The sequence below is a fragment of the Mustela putorius genome, unplaced genomic scaffold (assembly GCF_011764305.1).
Source record: "Mustela putorius furo isolate JIRA1106 unplaced genomic scaffold, ASM1176430v1.1 tig00003949_pilon_pilon_pilon, whole genome shotgun sequence".
In the NCBI taxonomy this organism is placed as follows: domain Eukaryota; kingdom Metazoa; phylum Chordata; class Mammalia; order Carnivora; family Mustelidae; genus Mustela; species Mustela putorius.
Genome location: NW_025422093.1, coordinates 8,733,257 through 8,755,771, shown reverse-complemented (window position 1 = coordinate 8,755,771; position 22,515 = coordinate 8,733,257). Strand labels below are relative to the sequence as shown.

The 22,515-nt window shown below is 37.7% G+C and overlaps 1 protein-coding gene across 3 annotated transcripts in view; it reads left to right on the top strand.

Annotated features, from left to right (window-relative positions):
• BICC1 (BicC family RNA binding protein 1) overlaps positions 1-22,515 on the top strand; it is a 262,003-nt gene that overhangs the window by 141,730 nt on the left and 97,758 nt on the right. For all 3 annotated transcript variants that reach the window (XM_045069916.1, XM_045069915.1, XM_045069917.1), the window contains exon 3: positions 9,800-9,869. In XM_045069916.1, coding sequence (XP_044925851.1) covers positions 9,800-9,869 — 70 coding nt within the window. The remainder of the gene's footprint in view (positions 1-9,799; positions 9,870-22,515) is intronic.

Below are 22,515 nucleotides of genomic sequence, written 5' to 3'. Positions count from 1 at the left end.
AGTTTGTGATATGGAGGGAGCATTTTTTCTCTGGCTCGATGAATTGTTGCGATCATAAGTCTTGATCAGATTCCAACATGTCATCCTTTGTACTTTCAAGGTGTGGAATATCTCCCAGAGTTTCTTTAATGTGAAGTTTTTTGCTGGCGTCAGCTCCTCCTTGTCACAACCGCTTTCATCGTTTATGCCCCTGAGTTTGTCTTCACTCAGTCTCCTCTGGCTGCATATCCTAGCCCCTCCAGCAACGCCAGTGTCAACACTCCCATCGTCCCTATAGATCTTGTACGCCTGACGTCTGACTCAAGTTTCACTTCCAGCAGTGTCACTGTACTTTTATCTTGGTTGGCCAGTTTCCACTTTTGATTATCCATTTTTGTAAAATGTCACTTGTTTTTGACCCTGGGAGATAAGAAGTCAGTATAACTACTTGCTTTGCTCCTCTGTGCATGAGGTATTTACAGATGTGCAGTGAGTAATCCCCAACACACTTCGAAAGAAGCTTTGTGATTCGTCACTGATCAAGATGCATGTTATATACGTAGTGATTTGTATACTGAAGAGCTGGCAGTGGAATGTGTATTTGATGCAACTACTCACAATTAATGTACTTTGGTAACTGGAATGTAAACTTGTCTCGTTGGGGGATTGGTGTTGTTTACCTAAGCTGGGTAACTAAAATTTGTGCATCTTGGGACTGTGCAAAGCCAGGACTGTCTCTTTGGCCATCCTGAGTGGGTTTGTTCTACCCTTTGTTGGAAGCTCATCATCTGTAACCCTGGCCAGTGTGGCTCTCTGTTGTGTCACTGTGACAACCAAATGTTTCTGACATTCTCTCTGTGTGCGTGGGGGTGGTGGTCCTTCCCTTGATTGAACTATTCTGGGGCCATCCCTGGTTACTCTGTCATGAATGAATCAGAGTGTTGAGGGGCAGCTGTTGGGCTGCTAGTGAGCTTTCAGATGACCTCCCTGTAAGTATATGGTGCTTTCCGCTTACTTCATAAGCCAAGTGGGTCAGAAATTGCTTTTGCCAGAGTCACAGGACTTTGATTTTAGCCAGACTTTGCCACATACTTATCTGCTGCTTAACCTCTTTGATTTCTCATTTCTTCATCTGCCAAATGGGATTCACATATCTGATTTACAAGATTATGGCGTGGAATACACGGGAAATGTATAAGAATATTAGACAAATGTGAGGAGTGGTTCTGGAGATGATGAGTAAGTGAATCAGTGAGATGCATTTCTTGGATTTAAAATGAAATACAACAGAGCCTTCTAATGTCTCAGCAAAATAAACATCCTCAGTTTTTAGACACCCCCTCGTGTGAGAAGTTCACTGCTTTCCCATCACTACTTTTCAGGGTTTTCTAGTTCTCTCTTTTTTCTCACGTAGCTCCCTTTGTGATGAAATATAGCAAATTGACTCACAATCCATTAGTCCATGAAGTAACTTTAAACAGCCTTCTCCATGAGGATAGACATTATTTCTCTATCAGTATAAGGAAAAGAGAGCACAAATGAGCTGGGTTTGTGTGTATGTGTGTGTGAAGCAGGCTGCAGATGGCTCCCAGCTGGTAGCCATTTTGAATGATGAATTTTCAATAGTTTAGAGTATAAATGTCAAGTTAGAGTGTTCAGTGTTCTTTTCCTGGTCCAAGAATAAATATTTCAAGTAAAGTCAGCATAAATAGACTTGTCGTTGGTTGATCTGAGATACTGTTTACTTACCTGTGGATTTTTAACTTTATGTCTGGATTGAAGAATTTGGTGAAATAAGCACGTTAGTAGAATTGTTGGTTTGGCAAAGGTTTCCATCATCTGTAAGATATTATCCTATAATTGCTGCAAACTTGCAAAATCTGTAGTATAGTGAACATTGGTAGATATATTCTCTTTCCAAATGGTGTACGAATCTGGAATTTGCTGGAGATGGAAAAACATTTATCATTTGAGCACTGGGGAATAGAAGTAGAAATTATTATTTTTTTTTTTTTAATTTTTTATAGAAATTATTTTTTATCATGGATAAAACTATATGTAGAATTTGATTAGATTTTACTTGTTTATTTCATTCTAATTTTGACAAGTTATTTTGGTTAAGTAAAGTTATTTAAATGATTCCTTGTAAATCTGTGATGGAATTTTTTTCTATAGCTGATAGAACTTCTTTCCAATTAAATTCCAAATTCCAGCCCTTGTAAACTTTACTCTCCCTTGCCATCTGTCCCTCTCTTACTCCCAATAGAAACTAAAACCAAAACAGGAACATAAGATTCCATGTTTATTAGGTGTGTTTTTAATATTAAAAAAGCAGTGCTATTACTCTTTGATTAGGGTACATTATGCCCTGTTTTTAGGAAGAAAGTTAAGATGGCTAATTAACTGCCTGAGGTGTTAAATATCCACAGCATGCTATCTTCATCAGATTTTTCTTTATTTTTCCTTTTCTTTTTCTTTTCTTTCTTTCTTTTTTTTTTTTTTAAAGATTTTATTTATTTATTTGACACAGAGGGAGAGAGGTCACAAGTAGGCAGAGAGGCAGGTGGGGTGGGTCGTGGGAAGCAGGCTCCCTGATGTGGGGCTCGATCCCAGGACCCTGAGATCATTACCTGAACCGAAGGCAGAGGCTTTAACCCACTGAGCCACCCAGGCACCCTTCATCAGATTTTTCATCAGGAAAAAGTAACTTTCAAACCTAAACTACAAAAATACATATTCTTTCTGATATAAACAATCTTAATTTTAATTGCATCATATGTTTCAAAATTGATATTCTTGGCTCAAATACTTTTGTTATTAGAAGTATTTTCCATTCGTCAGATCTAAGATTAGTATAAGAATTAAGTTACATTTCCATTATTAATCCCTTGAAAGTAATGAGTATAACAAGTCTAACAATGGAAACTTCAAATACTTATTTTTCAGATACTTTTATCTTTAGATGAATGCCTCCCAAATCTCCTCTCCCCATGACAGAGAATTGCTGCTTACAATAAAAGAACTAAAAAGCGAAATTGGTAGAATTGAGGACTCTCTCTCAACAGTGAAGATGTCCATAACTTGAAACAGACCTATTTGAAATGGCATGAACATAATAGCATCCAGAATAATGAGTTAGAACAAGTCTTTAAAATATTTAAGTTGAATAATTTTCGGTAAACATTTGAACTTTGATTTCTGTGAAGGTAGAAACCAGGACAATGATATTAAAGAAACAAAAACAAAAAAACTAACTGGCACTCACTTTAGGATATTTCTCCCTGAGATAGAAGATAGTCATTTTCTTCTTGGAAGTTTTGTGGTTTGTACACCAAGGCACTCCTTTATCTAAATGACACTGTGATACATGGCTTCTTTGCTCTGCAAGGAAGCACTATCCATTTTAAGCATGTTTCCCAGCTTTCAGTTCAAATTTCACACATCTTATGTTTTGCAGAGGGTTTGGTCAGAGTTAGCCACTTAATTGAATTATTCCTTGAATGCAAATTGAACATTTGGACAGTATCCTGGCTTGCTTAAGAATTGGGGCATAACATGGGTTTCTGGAAAATGATTTCCTTGTAGGAATTAATTGGATTTTGGAAAATGTATAATATCCTTTTGAAAAGGTGTCAGTGTTTTCATCCATTAAGAGATCCTAAAAATTAAGTGCTTTAGTGGTCCCATTTCTGTAATTTTTAAAAAATAACATTTTATTAAGATTTTTTAAAACGCTGTCTGGATTTTGTGAAGATTCTAAAAGATTGCCAGCAGCTCCTGTTATGGTTTGCCCATGATTAGCTCCTCTGTCAATGTCCTGATCTTTTAGATGTCACAGGAACTTGTTATGTCAACAACCTAGTCGGCTCGGTTGCTCAGTGGCTTTTATATCATTTGTGTCTACACCTAAGCTCTTGTTCAACTCAAAGACATGGCCTCTTTGAAAAGGAAAGTAAGCACTTAGGTCAGGGTTTTCTGGAATCCCTTGGACATCTTTTTAAAACTATATGTAAGCTTTCTAGCCTTTGTTCCCCTCTTTTTTTTGCCTTTAGGAGAAATCCCAGCTTTATCTCTGTCTTCCTTTAGCTGCTTTATTAATGAATAATCCAGAATAATGAATTAAAATAAGTATTTAAAATATTTAAGGTATGATTGAATGTTTATAGGAAATTATTCAAAATTAGTAATTTTTTCTTTGGGCTTTGGTTTTGTTAAGGTAGAAACAGGTCTATAATAAGATTTTTTTCTTTTAAAGCCTAGTTGGAACTCACTTCAGTTTTTTTGTTTTGTTTTGTTTTTTAAGACATAAGAGTGTCATTTTCTTCTCAGAGCTTTTGTGGCTTCTTTGATTTCAGCCACAGCTTCTGGATCTCATCTTTTCCAGCTCCCCTGTTTACCTTGATTTACCTCTCTGTTCATCTTGATGACCATTTAGGACATCTTTTTTTTTTTTTTAAAGGATTTTTCATTTATTTCACAGAGATTGATCACAAGTAGGCAGAGAGGCAGGCAGAGAGAGAGAGAGGAGGAAGCAGGCTCCCCACTGAGCAGAGAGCCTGATCTGGGGCTCGATTCCAGAACCCTGGGATCATGACCCAAGCCGAAGGCAGAGGCCTTAACCCACTAAGCCACCCAGGCGCCCCCCATTTAGGACATCTTTTAAAAAAGTAGTTTGCTGCATACAGAGCTTCTGACTTGCTTAGGGCCCTAATTTCTCCTATGCCCCCTATGATTTATATCCTCATCCCACTTCTACCAGGGCTCATTCTCCATCCCCTTTTCCATTAATTCAGCTTTAGTCCTATGGTTCCTGGACTGTTGTCCACACATACTCCCAACAGAGAACTATACTTCCTCTTCCTCCTTATCATAGGACTGCTTCACACTCTACTAGTCCGTAACTGGTTGAGGCTAAAGCCAGCTATTAGTGTGCAGTGTCTGTGTTGTAGGAACTGACTTGGAGTCATTGGAGGTGATGGTTTGAAAAGCTTCATTAAGAACTTCCTAAGGGAAGGGGCACCTGGGTGGCTCAGTGGGTTAAGCCTCTGCCTTCAGCCCAGGTCATGATCTCAGGGTCCTGGGATTGAGTCCTGTATTGGGCTCTCTGCTCAGCAGGGAGCCTGCTTCCCCCTCTCTCTCTCTGCCTGCCTCTCTGCCTGTTATAATATCTCTCTGTCAAATAAATAAATTAAAAAAGAAAAAAAAGAACTTCCTAAGGGGAATTTGGACTTCCTAAAAGTAAGTTAAGTATGACCTCTTCCTATTTATAGTTACTCTTCTAGCTTTCAAAATTGATTTGTAGTGAATTATAGCCAAGCACAGGAACTGGATGGCTTTGGTTTGTGTCATGTCCTCAAGGCTATATGAACATGCCCATGTGCAGATGCGTAGGCAGGTGGAGAAGAGGTGAGGCACATTTGTTGTCCTTGATGTGTGAAGTGAGGCTTGAAGCACCTCAGCCATACTGACTTACCCTCAGACCCTCTGAAGTACCTCCCTCCCTCCTTCTAGACCTTTCTACATGTATTCTATTTCTATCTGGGACACATTCTCTACCTTTTCTCCAGCTAGCTGTTTCTATTCCTTTAGGTCACAACATTAATAGGAATTTCCTTGACTACCCATGACTGGGCTAGGATTCCCTCCATATACTCATATTGCTCTGCTCCATTATGAAACTTAACACACAGTACACAGTGGTGGGTTAACTTGTCCTCGTCCTTGTTAGACCAGGAGCTCCTGGAGGGAAGCAAAATCTTATTTATTGTTGTATCTCTAGTTTCTAGAACCAGTGACTGAACAAAAGTAATTAATATGTAATTAACATAAGGGTCAATATTATCTAATAATCACTGTGGGCCATGTTCTCTGTTTGGAGTTTTCCACATGTTTTCTTATCAAAACCTCACAGCAATTCTATGAGTGGGTACTATAATTAATTATACAAAGGATGAAAGACTGATAAAAGCAATTTACCCATCATGATAGCTAAAAAGTAGCAGAGCTGGTACTTGACTCCTCTGGAGCCACCTGCTCTTAATGACTAGATTACATACAATGATGAACAAATAAAGAGATACCTGAGAAGGCATCCACTCAGAGCTCTGTATGGAGATTGTAGCCTAGTGAATGACCTGTGTGGTTGGCATTGACTGACCACAGATGATATTCAGGGGAGTCACTTTTTTCTACTCATAGAGGGAAGGTCAGCTATGGGTGCCAGATTCCAGTAACTAGTAATTCATTTTCTTTAAATTTATGTTGACATTTCTTGTAGCTCATAGAACTTTGGAGGTCATGTACTATAGAAGGTAAAACTCTGGTTTTAGAGTTAGGGATACTCAGCTTGGCATAGTCTGTCTCCCTTCCCACTCAGATAGTGTCAATGTTAGGTAGGTTTAAAGTGAGCATTTCTGAGTCTCACCACTTCACTGCCCAGTGGAGACCCTGGACTGATGGGAGGCTTAGAGAAGGTGTGTGTAAAGTAGCATTTTGACTTGATGGCTATTATATTCCATGAGGATATTTTCTCTGACATACTATTTTCTGTCATGGAGCATCTATTGTTTATTAAGAAGAGATCAAACATATATACAGGGTGATTCCTAGGAAGTTCTGCAAATGATTAAGATTTTAGAAAGTTATGTCTTACCACCATATGTTGCCAAAATAATTTACCGGATTAAACGGCCAAATTATTTAACTCAGGAAAAGAAAGGTATATAGATTATTTTCTTACTGCTTCCCTATTAACAGATTTATAGTAAGATCTCATTTTCCCATTTTATCTCTTCGAGGAAAATTCTGAATCAATTTTTAGTCACTTTGAAGATGTGTATGTATGTATGTATGTATGTATAGTTCTTGAAAGTATAAGTGTTAAAATGTGACCAATGAGAAGTCTCCCCTAATTGGGGCTTCCTGCCCTCATTCAGAGACTGTTGAACTTATTCATAAATTTACTTTTACTTGCCTTTCAAGACTTGAGTGATTTTGTAGATTGTATTTTAGAAAATCTTTACTAACCATCTCCCTTAACCTGACCTTTCAAAACAGTGGCTTTGAGCCATCTTTGTGAGCAGGTCCTGTGTAGCCACCCAGTTCACTGTCAGCAGTTGGCATTTTTGCATGTGTCCCTGACTGGACTGTAAGCTTGTGGACACCAGGAATTGTGTCTTAATCATAGTTATGGATCCTGGAACTTGTGGTACCTAGGTATGCTCTTGATAAATCCTTGTAAGATGTTAAAGCCATTTGTCATGCACAAATCTTAAAGCTTATTTTCAAATTTGTATATACATGTTTTAAAAAGAGGCCCTATGTTCCGTATGGTTCAGTCTTTGTAAGCAGTCTGGTTTTATTTTTTTTTTTTTTTTTTTTTTTTTTTTTTTTTAGATTTTATTTATTTATTTGACAGAGAGAAATCACAAGTAGGCAGAGAGGCAGGCAGAGAGAGAGAGAGAAGAGGAAGCAGGCTCCCCGCTGAGCAGAGAGCCCGATGCGGGACTCGATCCCAGGACTCTGAGATCATGACCCGAGCCGAAGGCAGCGGCCCAACCACTGAGCCACCCAGGCGCCCCAGCAGTCTGGTTTTAAAAGTATGGTCTTTGCAAGCGGTCTGGTGTTTTTATCTCTACTCTGCTGCTTTCTAGCTGTGTGAGGAATAAACAGGTCTACTTCATAAGCATGCTGTGAAAACTCATTTACCCACATGTATCCTTTGCTTGCTATGTGTAGGGTGGAAAGCTTATTTTTATTTTGCAGAGACAGATTATAAACAAATAAACACAAAACAGGAGAATTTCAGATTGGGAATTTCAGCACAGTGAGATGGGAAAAATTGGGGTTGGGTCATGCAGGAGTAGAAGGGGCTGTGGCAGCTGGACAAGTGTGTGTAGACACAGAGGCCCTACAGGAAACCTGCTGTGCATGTTTGCTCTGCTGGGAAGAAGAGTAAGCTGAAGATGGTAATATTTATTTTATTTTTAAATATGGATTTAGAGCTAAAAATTTAATGGTGGAGACAACCAACAAGGGCAGCATGGATGGTAGGAAAAGAAGAGGGGCTAGGTCTTACAGGGTTGGGCTGAACAAGTTCATCTACTTTCAGGCCTAGGCCAGTACCTTCACTTAGTGAGGACAGTGTGATCTCACCTGGGTTTTTCAGTCTTTAATAGATACACAGGTGTAGAGAAATATTTCTCTGAGAAAAATATAAAAGTGCAAACACCATGGTATATGGCAAGTGAATAATACAGATGTGATGATAATGGCAAGTGGCTCTTGACCTCTATGTAAGAGACCCAGTGGGGGTTGGGGGACAGCCGAGAGCCTCCTGGGCATCCAGTCCTCAGTGCCAGCCAAGTGTTGCCATGTGGGAATGTGGGCTTCAAGTGCTAAATCTGTCAAGTTCTCCAAAGAACCAGAAATCTTAATTTCTATGTGAAATTTTCAGAGTTAAAAATGTTGGCTCATGTTTTAAAAACATTATGATGGGTAGACAGAATGCATCTGTGGGCTTCCAGTTTGAAACATCTGCTGGAAGTTCTTTTATGCTGTGAAAAGGGGATTATGTAAAGTAAGATGCATGTTAATATTTTAACTCTGTAGCCTTATACGCAGTACATAGCCAATACTGAAGGGATAAAGGTACTTTTTGTTAACTTAGTTGTCTTCACCTTTAATTTGTTTAGTTAACTCTAAATCCATATTAAAAATCATATTGGGGCACTTGGGTGGCTTAGTTGGTGAAGTGTCTGCCTTCATCTCGGGTCATGATCCCAGGGTCCTGAGATTGAGCCCAGCATCCAGCTCCTTGGTCAGCAGGGAGCCTGCTTCTCCCACTGCCTGCTGCTCTCCGTGCTTGTGCTCTCTCGCTCTCTCCCTCCCTGACAACTAAGTAAATAAAGTCTTTAAAAAAATAAAAGTATAGACTATCCTACTCTAAATGAAGTGATTAATATGTACTGGTTTTATTTGCCTATTAGTTTGTTTAGTTGTTTGCCCTGTCAGTTTCTTTGACAAATTCTGTACTCATGGTACAAAGTAAACATTAGTCTAGTCTTACTCATGCGATAAAAGTAGAGAAGGAAAAAGGGTGAACAGTTTTTGGTTACTCTTTCTTATTTGCCATCTACCACTTTTACTCTGTGGTGGTTGTTTCCCTTACTCCTTCTTACACCTTCACAAATTTGGGTCCTGGTCACTCCGGCCTGTGTTAGTCTCATGGAAGCAGAAAAGAATTGTGGCAAAGATGCCATTTTGCACCAGGCAAAGGATGACGGGAATGCAGCCTTACGACATGATGTCGTGTTTAGAGGTTTTTCATCAGTTTTAATGAAATACAAATGTGCCCAAAGCAAGTTATTAATTTTTTTCCCAGAAAAAAAAAGTCTTCATTTAGTATGGCCTAACCCATGTAGTTTTGTGTTACAAGGATTATGTTTGGTGTGTTGCAATCTGTTGGCAATAGTCTTGGGGAATTTTATTCAGCACAAGCATCTCTGACAGTTCTGGCGTCAAGTGGGGTCAATTACTTGTTCATGTACTTTTGCTCTTGTTGTCTCTATGTTAAAAACTCTGAAGCATAACGGAGAGGAACACTGGGAGTAACAAAATATAACTGAATATTTCTAATAGATTAAAGGCTTATAAAAATGAATCTCTTTTTTCAGCAAGTTTTTTTTTGCGTTGTTTTCAAATGAGGTCATTTTATCAGCATGAGACTAAAGACTTGAAAATAATTTCTTTAGAGGAATCTTATCTGTAAATACAAGTTCTTAATTGAATCAATATTTTTCTCTTTTAATTTCTGTTACAGATCATGGAGGAAACAAATACACAGATTGCTTGGCCATCAAAACTGAAGATCGGAGCCAAATCCAAGAAAGGTAAATCATGAGAGATGGAGAAATTGGTGGCTTTGATAATGAGGACTGGAATTACTGGAAGTTTGCCTTTATTTTTATCATGTCTGTCCCCAAATATTTGTGAAGTAGTGATGTTTTGGAAAGTTTACCGTAATTAAGAATGATGCCTTTTATCCAATAACCAAAAAAACATTAAGTATTTCATTGTAATGGAAATGTTATTATGGAAGATACCATAGCAAATTACGATTTCAGTGATGTTCTTTCATTCAATGGCCATGAGTCATGGTGACTTCTGAATGTAACAGCATGTTTTCAACACATAAACTTCTTGTTTTGTACCACACGAATTTAAGAGCTATCTTTTTCTTCTTCTCATATGTTAGAAACCTTAGGCTTCCTTTCATGTATGCTTCTTCTCTTCACATGTCTAACTGGTGAACCCAGTACATTTTTCTTTCAGGCTGAGTGTTTGCCTTGCATGGCCTTTCTTCTGTTTTATCCTAGAACACATCACCCAATGGATGGATGGTCAAGAATGGAAGTACAGGCACCATTATTTATTTTTTTCCCCCAGATTACATAGTATTTTCAAGTGACCTGCCAGTAAATATATTTATGGATATTTTTTCAAAGTATAACCTTAGTCTCAACAAACTTTGTCGTATATACTTCATTAAAAGATACATGTAGTCATTAGGGGCTGATGGGAGATACTATCACATAATTCAAAAACAGATTGTGCAAGCTGAACATATCTTTTGTGGTCCAGCTTTTTTGCTGTTGCTGTTCAGTTTCATATTTACTTTCCCTTCTCCTTATGACTTTTATTGCTAAATGATACTAAACATTGAAAGCTTTCTCTTTCTCTTTAGTTCAGATTTCCTTCTTTTAATCTCATTTTATTAGTTACTCATCACATGGGATGAAAGTTATTTTATAGTTGTTGTGAGGACTAACTGGACTCCAGTGTATTGAGGTTCCTACAGACACTGCTCTTATTACTTTCTCATTTCTGTTATGGTGGCAAGAAAGGGAAACCCTGTGTGCTAAACAGTCGTAAGAAGACATGGTGAATTTCTAGGTTTGATCCCATAACCTCTACATGCCTTCCATTCGCCAAGTGCTGTGGGATATAGTCTCAGTCTTCAGCGTGTTGAGATGTTTTATATTCATTATGCTGAAGAAGAAATTACTTATTAGTGGGTTATCTACTTATTTGGTTGTTTGTGGCCATGTAAAAATCCCTGGCCTACTACATGAATAAATTGAAACTTGAATATAAATTATATTCGTTTTCCCTATTGTCAGGTATTTTTACTTAAAGAATGACATAAACTTCATTACTATCCTAATAAAAATGTAATTTGATCAGTCTCCAAAGAAAACCTCCAGTGGAACATGAATATTAAAATGATTCCAGATAATTTTGGATGGCTTATTCTCTTGCACTACCCATGCTAGGTCCCCCCCACCCACTATCATGAGAAACTCGGAATTGATTAATTTTTTTTTTTTCAAAATGTGGTTACAACTATAGAGATTTTAGATAATATGGAGATAAATAGATGAGGTTAATGTTTTAGATTAGTTTCCGGTCATTGAAATACATAACCCATTCACAATGACCAACTAATCCACATTTTGATTACACATTTTGCTTTGAAAATAGAAGTATTTTAGCAGTGCATTTTGGGGGAATTTAACAAAATTTCCCCTTGGTTAAAGTTAACCTTTGGAATTGTGCCTAAGAATTGATCCCTCCAGGCCTATGTCTACAGACCTCATTTTATTTTTCTATTATTTATGAAGTGCTATGAATGTATACAGTATTGTATGATGAGCCGAACGTGCCAAAAGAGAGAGACTGAGCTCAAGGAAGGGAGAAAAAAGTCAAAAGTTTTCCTCAGAGGAATTTACAGTTCAGAATTTATTTGAGTTGCTCTTATTACTTAAACACACAGCTGCTGAATCAGTTCTTGGCTAACATCCCTGATATATGTATTCCTATATTACTTTTAAAATGGATAAATTCAGAGATGAGGTTTGTTTGATTATCATTTTTAATAAGTAAAAATAAAATGAAAATGGCAGGGGAACCTTCAGAAGGTCATTCTTTGATTTGATGTGGATACCTGCCTCTAAATGTTGTATGGAAAACAGTTGTTAATCTTTATTTGGAACCTTCTTCATACTAAACCAGTATTACTCAAGAGACCCAAGAATGTAAATGTGTATGGGGATTTGTGCCATATTTGGATGGTTATTAAACTCTAAATCTCACGGTGATATGATATACAGATAATCCCCAGACGATGCTAGTCATTCAGTATAGGCACAGGCTTGTGTTGTATTTTACTCTCTAGACTTTTGATCCTCTTTGTTGACTATGTAAGCCAAGACATACATTTTTCATAGCTACTGTTACCAGTCTGCCCTCTTCTTTGCCCTATCAGAATTTAGTCCTGTGCTTTATTTTTTAAGCCATCAACCCTTTATCAGAGTGGCTGTGTGGCTGCATTGGTTGGAGTCCTGGTAAGGTGCTGCCCCTCACAATGGCAGAAAGCGATCTGGATTTGGTATCACTTGGAAAAATCAGGTTCTTCTCTGGAGATTCTGGTTCAGTCGGTCTGCAGTGGGACTGGGAAGTATATACTTAACAAGTTCCTCTCATGGCTTTCATGGTTAAGCTGAATTGCAGAAACCAAAATTTCACCATCTGATGTGGAAATATCATGACTTAGTTACCGGGGAGACCATGTGTTCATGGCAGTGGATGATGATTACTATTGAAAAATAGGCACAAGTCCTTCAACAGCCCCTTCTCCTGGATAATGTCAGTCTTGGTTTCTAAAAACTGCACTTTCATGGATTCATTAATTTTAAGTTTCTGTCATCATTGCAGTCAGTCAGCATGAGTAAGTTTAGAGTGATAACTGTTGTTCTGTGCCTGTGTGAAATATAATTTTGGGTAAAAAGCCACCTGGTAATTGTCCCTCTCTCCACCCCTTTCTCCCCCCTTTTTACTCCTCCTCCATTCCTTTGAGCCGTAGGGAACATAGTGAAAAAATGTAATAGAAACATTTCCATTTAGTAAGCATGGCATTTTGGCAAGGAGCCTGTTTTGTCATATAAAACTCAGGGACTATAGAATTTTTTAGAATTTACAAGTATATGAAATTATTGGAAGGTTGAATTCTCATTAGAGACAGAACTGAGAATTTAAGATTCAATATAATGGACGATTAAGTAGGCAACTCTAGGATTATCCTAATGATGAAGAAAATAAAGCAATATTTAGTATTTCTTGTGTATAATGCACATTTATTTTGTGTGGAAGTAAATAAAACTCTTTCCATCTTTTAGATTCAGAATGCTAGAATATTCTGCCTTAAATAGAAGAATCAGAGGTATATGTTCATGAAGACTGTCCTTAAGGATTAAGATGTTTAATACTTTAAAGCCTTACCAACAGAATAACTTTAGGCACTCATTAAAATTTTGAATATGCTATTCTGAATTACAGCCTGTTTTAAAGCAAATGCAGCTTCATTAAATTACAGATAGCATTTTGAACAAGTTTGACTGTTTTGCTAAATAGAAGTCCTGCCAGACCTGCCTTAACAAATAGATAAAAGTGTTTTTTAATGAGAATTTATCACACTGGTATGATTATGCTGCATGTGATACTAGATGAGATTGTTCTCTTAAATACAGTAAATATTTTTCTTACAGTCTTCTTTTTGCCCTTAATTTGCTCATCAGTCTCCTTCTTAAACTGGCAGGGTTGTAAATGTGAGTGAAAATTGTTTAAAGTTTTTATGCCAAATTCCAGATAAATGTGGTCAGCATTGATGAAGCTTTATTGGCTTTTGTTCTGGGAAAGAGTTGTCTTACAGAATTTAATGATAGAAACTTTTCTCTGCAAGTGTTTCTTTTATGACAATTCAAGTTGTCCTGGAATGATCAGGAATGAAAGTTGTGGCTGAATTGCATGATGTATCCTGGTTTGGAGGGAGTTGGGCACCAAGTTTGGCTATTTTCTCCCTCCTGGAATAAGGAAAAGGATCATTAAAATGAGGTTTTATTATTTTTGGTTGCATTCCATCAGAACAAGTGGTATCTAATAGGAAATCTTAGCTTGAGAAAAACTATAAGTTGTTCACTTTATTTTTTTTTAGAGGAAAATGTTTTGTTAAGTGTGCTTACAGTTTTGTTGGGTATTTATGTTGAACTGGTTGAGGCCTTTAACACACACAGTGTTGTTCAAAGGGCAGAGGGCAGAGAAGAGGTGTGGTGGCATGGTAAGCTGTGTTACAGTGTTTCCGGTGGTGAGTTGTGACCTATTAGTGTCTCAAAAATTATTTCAGTGGTCATAACCAGTATGTAAAAAATACAACTAGATTAGAAAAGAAAACATTAGAGTGTAAAATGAGTATTGTTTAATGTCATATGTCAGTATTTACATAGATATATAAACATATAAATATGACTAGATCATGGTGTAAAATGAGTGACAAAGACAGGTTGGAGAACACTCTTTTAGGCCATCAGTTCCCCAAAGAGTAAAGAGTACATGCATTTGGTTCATCCCTCTGTCCTTAGCACTGTAAGCAGTTTGTAGTTGGCACCGAGTAAATATCTGCAGATTTTCCAGTACCTCAGCTCAACTCAGTCATGGTTCTAGTGAAACCACTGATACAGATGGAGATGTCAACCACTAAGGTGTGATGTGTAGCAGAGAGATTTAAAATCATGGCATTCACAAAGGAGTGGCATTTACTATTATGAAAAATACTAATGATGCCTTTCCTGGAGCCCTTTTAAGTGAATGGATGTTAAGACATGATTTGTGACTGACACCAATGTGGCTAAAGCTCCTTTCAGTGGTTCTGAGTAGTGGAAGGAAACACAAGGGAAATGACCTCATCTTTGTCGTTCATGGGACGCCTGAATGAGCGAAGCTCTCTGCCTTCTCTGGTAAGCTTGTAAGGGAAACTTCACAAGATGCAGCCTCTTCCAGCTACAGTTGTTGTGGCTGCTTTAATTAGTGTTGGGTTACATAATTGACCGATCGCCAATATTACTGAATACCACTGTTTGTTGAGACCCAGCTGGGGCCACACACCATGCTAAATATATTACATACATAATCTTACTTAATGATCAGAGCAACCTATGAGTTGCATGGTGATATTTTCAGTTTATAGGTTAAGCAAACAAAGCCACCTGAAGTAGAATAACTTGCCCAGGGTTTTACATGTAGTAATAGTAGACCCCAGACAAGCTCGGGTCTCTTTTCAGAGCCCTAGATCCCCCTGGGTGAGATAGTACCTTTCTGAACCCCTTCCCTTATTCCATGGTGTTCTCAGACGAGCGTCCCTTCAGTGGCCATAACCTACATACAGCTGATTACAGTCATTACTGATAATAATCAGTTTTATAATGCCTCAGTCCTTGGGAATTACACTGATTTGAAAGTAGGCTAAATTTAGCGTATCCTTACTCTCATAGATAACACCTCCTTTTTCAGGGGGAGTTAGATTTAAGAGTTAAGAAAAACATGAAACTGTAACTGTATACATATTTTAAAAATGCCTTCTGGATTTTAACTTTGTATTTCATATCTTCATGTACTGTTTCCTTAGGAAGAGACCTTTTGATTTGTCATTAGACTAAACAACTTCTAAGATGGATTTAGAAGGAAAATAATCTCAGAATGTGTTTGCTTGCTTTTCTGCTTTTCAGTCTTTGAAAGTGGTTTTCTTTGAGCCGCTCAGGAGCCATTGTCTTACTGTTGGGGAGAAAGATTTTGCATTTAACATATTTGTATATATTGTTAATGTGACTGACCATCAGTTGATAAATGCTAATTGGGAACCAAGAGTAGGCGTTCAGCCAAAGACTTGATAACTTGTCTGCAGTGTACTAGTAGTTACTCTGGTTAGAGAGAACATGGTCTAAGTAAGATTTCTTAGAGGAGGTTGGAGACCTGGGATATTTCTAGTTCCTAAAGTTCTCAGTATAATTAATAAAAAGCTTATAAAATTAGTGTGTCTTTTAGATATATGACTGGTCAGTACATCTCTTTCTACATGAATGACTTCATTTATAGATAGTGCCAAACATGCAAATGCAAATTTGAGAACCTTTCTGAATACCATGTGTACTCTCACACACACAGACACTCATGCATACACACAGTCCTACCAGTGAGGTAATTTATGCTATGTTTGTTTATGCTAGTGATGCATTAGCACAACTAAGGACCTGAGCCTACGTTGATTTCTTGATCTCTGGCTGGTTCCCCTCTCTTCCCTTCTGAAGCCCCGAAGGGTTGACTTACTTGTTCATCTAATAATTGCCACAGGCTAGCTGCTCCTTCCAGTCTCTCCCCTTTCTCCTCTACCAGGGCCACAGAAGAAGAGGGTTTTAGTTGTTCAGTTGTCCGCTAAGCCTGAAATAAGTAACAAACATATCTATCTGTTTTTTTTTTTAAGATTTTCAATTAACTTAATTAGGAAGCAAATTCAGAGTGAGGTGGAAGGGTGAGAAAATGAATGGAAAAAGTGAAAGCATCAAGAGAGTGAGAAGACACACCAGAGATGGGGAGAGAATATTTGCACAGGCCGGATCTGATAAAGATTTGAGTAAAAATAAAATAATGATAAAATAAAAATAAAAATAAAGATCAGAATAGACAAAGAATTCTTAAAACTCAGCAATAAGGAAATGAACAACCCAATTAAAAAATGGCCTAAAGACCTGAACAGACACCATACCAAAGAGGATGTCCAGATGACAGATAAGCATATGGGAAGATACTCAACATCATATGTTTTTAGGGAATTACAAATTAAAACAATGTGATACTGTTGTGCACGTTATCAGAATGGCCTAAATCCAAAACACTGACAATATCCCATGCTGGGGAAGACGTGGAACAGCAGGAACTCTCATTCGCTGCTGGTGGGAATGCAAAATTGGAAGACAGGCAGTTTCTTACAAAACCAAACATATCCTTACTTTACAACCCAGCATTCACACTCCTTGATATTTCTCTAAATGAGCTGAAAACTTATGTTCACACAAAAATGTATGCACAGATATTTATAGCAGCTTTATTCATCATCACCAAACTTGAAAGCAGCCATGATGTCCTTCAGTGGGTGAATGGATAAATAAACGGTGGTCCATCCAGACTAAAGAATATTACTTAGCACTAAAAAGATGAACTATCAAGCCATTAAGAGACATGGAGAAACCTTAAATGCATATTACTAAATGAAAGAAGCCAGTGCTCATACTGTAGGATTCCAACTATATGAGATTCTGGACAAGGCAAAACTATGGAGACAGTAAAAAGGTTAGTGGTGGGTGATCATTAGGGGTTTGGGGGAAAGGAAGGATAAATAACAGGCAGAGCACAGAGGATTTTTTAGGCCAGCGAAATTATTCTGTGTGATCTAAAATGGTACATATATGTCACTATATATTTGTTAAAACCCTTAGAATGGTTTTGATGTTGATGTGATGTTGATGGTGGGATGGTGTTGATCCCTGGGGAGGAGCATAGATGTAAACTCTCTGTACTTTCTACTGAGTTCTGCTCTGAACCTGAAACTGTTCTAAAAATTAAAGTGTATTTTCACAAAAAATAGACCTAGATCCAGGACACAACACTTTATTATTTATTTATTTAAGGTTTTATTTATTTATTTGATGGAGAGAGGCACAGTGAGAGAGGGGACACACACAGGGAAAGTGGGAGAGGGAGAAGCTGGTTTCTCTTTGTGCAGGGAATGATGTGGGGCTCAATCCTGGGACCCTTTGGCTCATGACCTGAGCTGAAGGCAGACACTGAACCACTGAGTCACCCAGGTGCCCTGGCACAACATTTTGATCAGCATTTTAAAGTGTATTACATGAAAAGATAGTGGTATATGATCCCTAATAACTGCTTCATGTGTAAATTTAAAAGGAGCATGAAATCTCTAAAGAACCAATAAAAGTTTTGTGAAATTAAGAATGAAAGAAAGATGGTTCAACAGTGAATCACACTCTTGTTATTCCCCCAAAGGTGGCTGGAACCAAGATCGATCTTCTGTCACTTGCCTGCCTGTGACCACAGCCTTTCTTTTCGGGAGAGCTCCCTTTCTCTGTCTTCTAGTTTCCTGGACGATGTTTTTAAATCCTTCTCCTTTTTTTTGAAGAAAGTGCCATCCCAGGGTTCCTTCCACTGATAGTTCTTGTTAAATGCTGTGAGGAGGAAGGATGAAATACTTTCTATTTAGCTACCTTATTATAGGATTGTGGGAGGTATGTTACCTGTGTTATCTCTTAATCTTTGTACTAACCCACATGAAGGACTATTATCATATACTTTATACACATTAGTCATGTGGAGAGGTAATACAGCTTCTTCAAGGCCACAGAGTCTGAAGTGATGGAATTAGAATATAAGCTTTGATTTCAAAGATCAAAGTATTCGGGCACCTGGGTGGTGTAGTTGGTTAAGTGATTAAACATCTGACTCTTGGTTTCAGCTCAGGTTATAACATCAGGGTCCTGAGATTGAGCGCTTTGTTGGCCCTCTCCCTCCGTCCCTCCCCTCTCCAAAAATATATAAATAAATCTTTAAAAAAAAAAAATTAAGGTATTTTCCTCCAGTCCCTAAGCATGCAGATAGGTGCTAAATGAGAAGTGTTTAGTCACCAAAGGAATGGATATTCACTAACACATTGACTTAAGAAAGCTCAGAGTATTTTTCTTAATTATCTTGAAGAAGAAAGGCAATCCCCTAACTCCTTATCCACATTTAGAAGCTTACTGAATGATGCATCCAGTAAGCTTCTTTTTTAATACATCTTTTTAAAACTTTCAACCTGGATTTAATCATCTTTTGTGCTTTTTTGCAGTATATGTCTTTCCTCTTTTCCTCTTTTGAAACCTATTAATGTTTTACTGGAATTTATGTACTTTTATCTGGAGTAGTGGTTATCAACCTAACATAATTTTTTAAAAGATTTTATTTCTTTGAGAGAGGGAGAGCAGGAGCAGAGGGGAAAGGCAAAGGGAGAGGGAGCAGCAGACTCCCTGCTGAGCAGGGAGCCATCCCAGCACCCTGAGATCATGACCTGAGCTGAAGGCAGACACTTAACCAATGGAGCCACCCAGGCATCCCAGCATAGTTTTTGGTTTTGCTTTTGTTTTTTAAAAAATATTTATTTAAAACAGAGAGAGAGCATGGGCAAGGGGCAGAGGGAGAGGAAGACAGAGAATCTCAAGCTGACCCTGCTGAGTGCAGAGCCTACAGATCTCACAACCCTGAGATCATGACCTGAGCTGAAATCAAGAGTTGGATGCTTAGCTAACTGAGCCACCCAAGCGCCCCAACCTAGCATAATTTTATCCAGGATACGTTTAGCAAGGTCTAGGGATATTTCTGGTGTCACAGCTGGAAGGTGGTGCTGTTGGCATCTGGTAGGCAGAGCCAGGGTTGGCCGTCCTACAGTGCATCAGACGGCCCTCACAACCACAGTCTTCTGGTGCAGAGTGTGAGGTGTGAGGCCGAGGAGCTCCAAGCTGGAAGAGCAGGTGTGATGACAGGACACGGCCGTGTGCATAGCACTGGATTCTCACTGGAACATTGCATGAAGCACAGTGTGTAACCGGCTCCCTTTCCCAGGATTAGAGGTGGGATAGGGACCCCTGAAGGGAGAATTAATGTGCGTAACATAAGTGAATGGACAGAATTCCAGTGAAAGATAAACATGATAGGATGGCACCTGGCCATCAGTTTTTAATTATATAGTTTGTACATTCTTAACTGCTTGCTTGTTTTCTGTGAGTGTTTCAGACCATGTCTGTGACTCGTTTGCCTTGTGACTCCTTTGCTGGGAGATAGACCAGCTCCCCTCCAGTTCCTGCAGCCTGTGTCTTTCATTCCTCTTTTCTAGAATGTGTAGTTGTCATAACTGTGATAGCTTCTGAGATTTGTGAACGTATTTGAACACCATGATGATGTAGTTGCAAACAGCTAACCATGCTCAGTCATTTTTCACTTACTATAAAGAAAATAACTTAAATCATAATGGTATCTTCATTTCTTCAAATGGCCTTTTTGTGCCATTAAAGCATGGTTTGAGGCTTATTATACAAACCTGTTTTATACAAATGTACTAACAGACATTTTTATCAAAAGATATTAGATTTCAAGAATGAGGAGTTACATTCTTTTTATATCTTGCTGCCAGAAATTACCTTTTTTTTTTTTTAAGATTTTTATTTATTTGAGAGAGTGAGAGCAAGAGAGATTACAGAGGGAGAAAGAGAAGCAGACGCACCACTGAGCATGGAGCCTGATGTGGGGCTCAATCCTAGGACCCCAAGATCATGACCCAAGTCAAAGGCAGACTGAGCACCCAGAAATCACTCTTGAAACAAAATAAGTCCTAGCTGAAATAAAAATGAAATGAGAGCACAGCATATGTATGGTTTTTGTCTTGTGATTAGAGACTTATTATAATTACTTTATGAAAATGGATTCATTTTATACACATACACATTTCTGCTATTGGATTTTTCCTTTTAAAAAGTAGTAAGAGAACACCTTCCATATAAAGCATGTAGGTAATGTAAGAAATGCCATTGTGTGTGTTTGGGTAAAGATACATCAATAATATATGTCGACAGATCTGTTTTGATGGACATTGGGTTATGCTTTCTCTTTTTCCTACAGTGAGTGTCAAATGTATTCGTCTACTTGTTTAAGCTTTTCTATTACAAGAATTCTTAAGCCACAGCTAATGAGCAACTTTAATATTTTTTATGGTTGCCACCTTCTCTTCCCAAGTGACTGTTGAACTCCTACCAGTCAGGGAATGGATTCAGGAAAGGATGATTCTTCCTCCCATCTTTGTCAACATTGTGTTTTCCCATCCTCAGCCATAATAGAAGTGTAAAATACGGTGTTTCATGCATATCCTTAATTAACAGGAAAACTAAGCATTTTTCTCCTGTTTATGAAACTTTTTGTATTTCTCTGTGGACTATTTTTCTTAACCTTTTGTTGATTTGTTTGTATCCTTTCCCTGTTTTAGTTAGTTGTTCATCTTTTTTTCTAACAAAATAAATTGTTTTTTTCCTTCTCTGAAGTTTAAATTATTAGCAGTTCTCTCTAACTGTATTTTCCAAACCCCTCATTTCTCACCATTAATATTATTTATTTATAAGTAATTTGTGGATTATTTCAATTCCAAACTAAAAAGAAGTGAATTGACCTTAAAGAGTGATTGTGTATTGATTTTTGAAGGTCTGTAGGAAACTGTGCATTAACTTTTAAGGCATTGGATTTAAAAAGTTAACTATTTAAATATTAGATCTTCAATATTAACAGTATAGAAATTTTATATGCACATAGACACATATATGTGTATGTATGTGTATATGTTTATGTGGCAAGGGATGAGAAATACTTAAGAACTCAGTGACTCTTATATAATGTTATATGTTGTTTGGCTTTATTTCCATGATTTGGGCTTTCATTTTGGTATATTAGTAGGAAAAGCTCCTGAGAATTTTTCCAATCTCTCATACTCAACGGAAGGACACTTAAATACATTATTTAGATTGACTTGCATTCTGTTTCTACACTGTCTCCATTTCTAGAGTGGGATCCTTAAATAAGCGTATTTATGATTTGGAATAATTTACCTCCTTTTCAACACTCAGCTTACTTAAGAGAACAAAAGAACTTACTTTAGTGTTACTGTATTTCAGAGGTACCCTTTTCCTTTCTTTATGTGATCCAAGCTCTTCCTCAAATCTGACAGCACCAGGGAGTCCTGATTTATTTCACTTAGCTTGGAGAGGTACATGTGAATTTAGGAACATGAAGGAGAAGAAAGGAAAGAGGACTGTTCAGCCACCACAGATAAACATATTTGAAATCAAGCAGTATGTCCTTATTTCCTTTGCTTTCACCATCAAATGGATAAATTCTAATCTAACCCTCTGGGGTTTTCTCCTGAGGTGAGTGCCTAATAAATTTTTACATCATAGGTTATATAATATTCTCTCTTTCCACACCTGAAAAATGTAGTATCTACATAGTCTAGGTTGAAAATTCATTAAATTCTTTGCAAAATATTTTTTAGTTTTGAGTAAAGTTTGTTTCATCCACATTGAGTTATGTTCTGTTCCCCAAGCCCTATGCCGTCTCACCCCTTTGTCTATGGTGTGTCTGCTGCAGAAGGACATCTTCCAACCTTCTTTTTCCAGGTGGTCACTCCTAGTCATTCTCTTACATCCATTGTAGATGACACGTCTTCCTGGAAAATTTCACTCACCCTCCAGATGGAGTTCAGCACTCTGTTCTGTGCACTAACTCAGTACCTTATCCATACTTAGGTTTTGGCACTTTTCATGGTTGTGTTGTGTCATCATAGACATTTGCCTTTCCTTCTGGACTGTGAGCTCATGGACCTGTGTCCAAGGCCAAGATGTCTTACTCCCTTCTGTGTGTGTGGTACCTGCCAGGAAAGTGGAGTTAAAAATTATAACTTAAAGTTTACATTACCATTTAAGTTTAGAATAAATTTGAAATCACTTCAACAATGATTTAAATCTTACTGGTATCTTTTGAATAACTTTTGAGAAAGTGAAA